This window comes from Pinus tabuliformis, chromosome J (assembly GCF_031772625.1).
Source record: "Pinus tabuliformis cultivar Carrire ecotype Pingquan chromosome J, CPIR1, whole genome shotgun sequence".
Lineage (NCBI taxonomy): Eukaryota > Viridiplantae > Streptophyta > Pinopsida > Pinales > Pinaceae > Pinus > Pinus tabuliformis.
In genome coordinates this window covers 980,727,343-980,731,488 of record NC_142295.1, presented here as the reverse complement: position 1 = coordinate 980,731,488, position 4,146 = coordinate 980,727,343, and the positions used below count along the sequence as shown (strand labels likewise).

General features: G+C 38.6%; 1 protein-coding gene across 1 annotated transcript; it reads left to right on the top strand.

The window, feature by feature from the left end:
* The first annotated feature begins 643 nt into the window (after positions 1-643).
* Positions 644-2,217, top strand: LOC149230134 (uncharacterized). Its single transcript, XM_089376001.1, has 3 exons — positions 644-1,403; positions 1,570-1,742; positions 2,114-2,217. Exons 1-3 carry the CDS (start codon positions 696-698, stop codon positions 2,190-2,192), a joined length of 960 nt encoding a protein of 319 aa, XP_089232127.1. The 5' UTR covers positions 644-695; the 3' UTR covers positions 2,193-2,217.
* Positions 2,218-4,146: the final 1,929 nt, after the last annotated feature.

Genomic DNA, 4,146 nt, shown 5'->3' with positions numbered 1-4,146 from the left:
ACGTACATTGAACTTGATGCTTAGAGGCTCACGTTCATTCAACCATACCTCTCTTAATTTGTTTTCTGGCAAACGCTTAAAACAAATCAAGCGTTTGAATGATGCGAAACCAAGGGATATAATCCTGAGTGACAAGGGGTTCAAAATGAAACGCATGCGAAAGCTCATATACCACAAGTATATAAGTCGTCAATACTCCAAACCTTTGTTACACACAGTCCATAGATACTTCAACAAAACGCCAAAGCCAACTCCTGTGGCCTGCCCATATCTCTCTCTTACCCGTACAACCGCTCATTAGATTTTGAAAACCCGGCCGGCGCGCCTGGCAAACCATTCACATCGCGAATCTAATTCATTCCTTCTTGCCCGTTCAGATTCAATGTCCAACGCATAATCGGAATTGGGAAAACCAACAACGCCGGCGGGCGCCCCTGGTAAACAATTCCCATCGACAATCTAGTTCATGCCTCACTGCCCGACAGGTGGAAGTGGACACCTTTATCCCACCTCACTCCACTACGTGACAGAAAATACTTTAACCGCGATTAACATACTTTCAACCCGTATTCATATTTTAACTCGTCTTGTGTCAGCCTTATATATCTACTCATTCTGTGCCTCTAAGTGCATGAAGATGGTACTGAACTCTTACCAGAGATTTGGAGGTAGCTGTCTTAGGCGTTAATGCCATTATGTTACTCCGCAGTTCTACTCACGGGCTGAATTCCCTCTTTGGACTTCAACCACAATCAAAATTGAATTTGCGCAGATCTGTTCAGCTGACCCAATTGCACGCTACTGATAATGGTGATGGTCAGTTGTTTCATCACGATGTACACCACATATGCGAAAGGACGCTGTCTGCAGTTGGCTTTCATAACTCCTTATCGAATGGCAGTCTAAGGAGGCTGGGGTTAAGGTCTGGTACTTTGGAACTCTGTAGAAAGCTCTGTACAGGAAATTTTGTGAGCAATGTTGTATTGGATGAGGTTCTCAAAGATGAATTTGAGGATTCTGATACACAAATGTCAATTGGGCTTCAAAGCAACGGTGACCCACAGGAGGAATTTCGAGGGAAAAACATGGCAGCAATTGGAGTCCATGCAGGTGAAGGGTCTTTTCTCTCCGGAAGGAGGAATGATGATTTGATGAGTGACGGGATATTTGAAGGCACTGGAGTGGCTTTGGCGTGCGATAGGGTTGATCTTGAGACTAAAACTTCGACAGGTTCCGTTAATGGAGGATTTGGAGGTGAAGATGGAGGTGGAGTTGGGTACGGAGGCGGAGGAGACGGGTCTGGATCAGATTCCAATAACACAGACGCATACTATAAGAAAATGCTGCGGGCAGATCCTGACAACCCACTTCTGTTAACGAATTATGCGAGGTTCCTGCAGGAGGTTAGTATTGAGGAATCTGAACTGCGTTTATGCTGTTTATAACTAATCATCTTAGTGTTGTTGACTGCATATCATATATCTCTTAATACATATTAAAAACACTCAATTTATAAAATGTATATTCTTACATCACAATTTTTAATCTGGAGGCTTTGTGTGTATTTAGGTCCAGCATGATGTGGAAAAAGCTGAGGAATATTATGGGAGGGCCATACTAGCCAGTCCGGGTGATGGGGATGCCCTCTCTAATTATGCCAATATTATATGGGACGTTCATAAAGATGCACCTCGTGCACAAACTTACTTTGATCAAGCTGTTGAGGCTGCTCCGGATGACTGGTGAGTATCTTTCCTATCTCCTGACTGGTTTTATGCTCTCTCTTTGCCTTGTTACTTTCATTGCTTTGATTGCATTTGATCCTACTTAGACATTGACGTTGAGATGATGCCTGCTATTTCCAGTCATTCTAGTCCAAGTCTAGGGATGATGCCTGCTATTTCCAGTCATTCTAGTCCAAGTCTAGGGATGATGCCTAGATAGGATCTGGTGGGTTGTCATTATGATGATTCTAGAACTTACAAATCATCTCAAGTCGGGTAAAAAAGGAGGGAAACTTATCTCAAGTGGCCATAAAAGTGGATAGATTCAGGGATTTTAATATATGCAACCATTTAACTGATGTTATCTCACTGTTGGCTCTATTCTGCAGCAATGTTCTTGCATCCTATGCTCATTTCCTATGGGATGCAAAAGATGATGAAGAGGATCCGACATCGCGTAGCTACTAGAAGGCATCAGAGGGTTAGTGGCAGTCAACAGAGACTAAACTTGCTAGACCACTGTGATGTATATATAAAAATAAGAAATTAAGTTTTAATTTTAAGTAAGAGGTTATACTGTAATCAAAGCACTAATATCTAGTTTCATGTATTTTCCAATATTAGTTTCATGTATTTTCCAATTGGGAATGATCGTTATCATCCCCACCGAAGTTCAATTCTTATAAGTAATATTTTGAGCTTTTTTGTAATAGCTTCAAGTCTTGGTGTTGAGTTTGAGTAGTCTCATATTCCTCATATGGAATATAATGATATTTCTCATAGAAAAGGAAATAAAAAAACCCAAAAAATAAAAATAAAAAAAGACTCTAGTTTCATGTATTTGATTAAGATTAAATACTATTAAAAAACGTGACTCCATCCAAAGTGACCCTTTTGAAAGTAACCAATAATTACAAAGGATATTAGATTTCTTGCAAATATCATTTAGGTTTTAATCTTTAATATCTAGATTCATGTCTTTGTCAATTGGTTTTGTCTCCAAAGATTGAGGGGAATGATTGTTATACTCCCCACCTAGGTTTAATTCTAGCAAATGACATGATGAACTTTGTTGTAATGGCTTGGAACCTTAGTGTTTAATTTGTGAAATCCCTTAAAAAAATTTCATATTGAATATAAAGAAATTTCTAATAGAAAATAAAAAGAAAAAATAGAGAAAAACTAGTTTCATGTAACAATCCAATATTAAAAAAATAGTAAAAGTGAAAATCTATCATTCATAAACTGGTAATAAATCATTTAAATGACATAATTTTATTTCAATAAAAAAATATCATTTTTTTTTATAAATAAGAACAACATATTTCATTGAGTGAAACAAGATTACATAAGGAACAACAACATATAGTCTACCAAGGCCATAGGAGGCCATTTATTACACCTCAGAATACATAAGTAACAACAACAACAACCTCCATTATGGGCAACAACAACTAAAAAAATTACAAACAGTGGATACATCAAAATTATAACCACGACCATCATCAAGCAAAAGCACCAACACGTAGAGAACAAAACCATGAAACACATAGATGGCCATGGAAGAGAGCCTTAAAGCAAATGAAGACCTCCAACAAACATCAGTAACAGTTGAAGCATACACCATCCCACAAATACACAGAACCAATCAAAGACCTCGCCAACCAAAAGGGAGTAAGAGTCGTAAACGAGACATCAGAGAGAAATCCATCCGTGACCAGACAATAGACAAAGAGAAGGTCGTGAAAACTATAACGTCTTTACCAAAATTCCATTTACATAATTGTCCAAAGAACACACCCAAAAGATGCAGTATCGTACCCATACCTCAAAAAATGATATAGTAGCAGAGGAACCGAAGACGTCATCATTTAATATGATGACATAGGAATCCAAGGGTTCGAAGAGATTACAAATGGAGTTCCAGTATGGTCTCCTCGAGGGTTTGTGAGCTCCCCAAAACCCGAATCAAAAGCCAAAGCTTTCTCCACCCGACATAGATGTGCGTCCATTTCATTGACCTTAAATCTCACATTTATGAGAATTCTCTTAATATCCTCCAAACCCAAGAAGATGTTGTAGTTATGAACATGATTGTCTTTAAGAACTAAGTGAAACAGAGAGTCCAACTACAACTGCATAGATTCGGAATTCAAGACAAACAATCGTTTTTTTCCTCATTTTACTACGATTTGGGATCTGTAACAAACTAACATCAACGACCTCCGAGTATGAGAAATAAGGACGTTCCTCAGGATCCATGGATTTCAGAAGTAGAATATCCCTACACACTTCTAAGGGCACAACATTAAATAAAGAAACAATTGAGTCCCCTGCGAACTGATGACTATGTCTAACTCCCTGTTGACCAAAACTGCCCTCAAGACTTACCATTCATTGTCAGGGAGCCATGACTTCCAAC

What these genes read in the sequence shown, in the direction of transcription:
- LOC149230134 (XM_089376001.1), top strand. Translation starts at nt 696, where the DNA reads ATGTTACTCCGCAGTTCTACTCACGGGCTGAATTCCCTCTTTGGACTT. An exon ending in ATGCGAGGTTCCTGCAGGAG is followed by an intron (nt 1,404 to 1,569) that starts GTTAGTATTGAG and finishes GTGTGTATTTAG; the next exon opens with GTCCAGCATGATGTGGAAAA. An exon ending in GAGGCTGCTCCGGATGACTG is followed by an intron (nt 1,743 to 2,113) that starts GTGAGTATCTTT and finishes TCTATTCTGCAG; the next exon opens with CAATGTTCTTGCATCCTATG.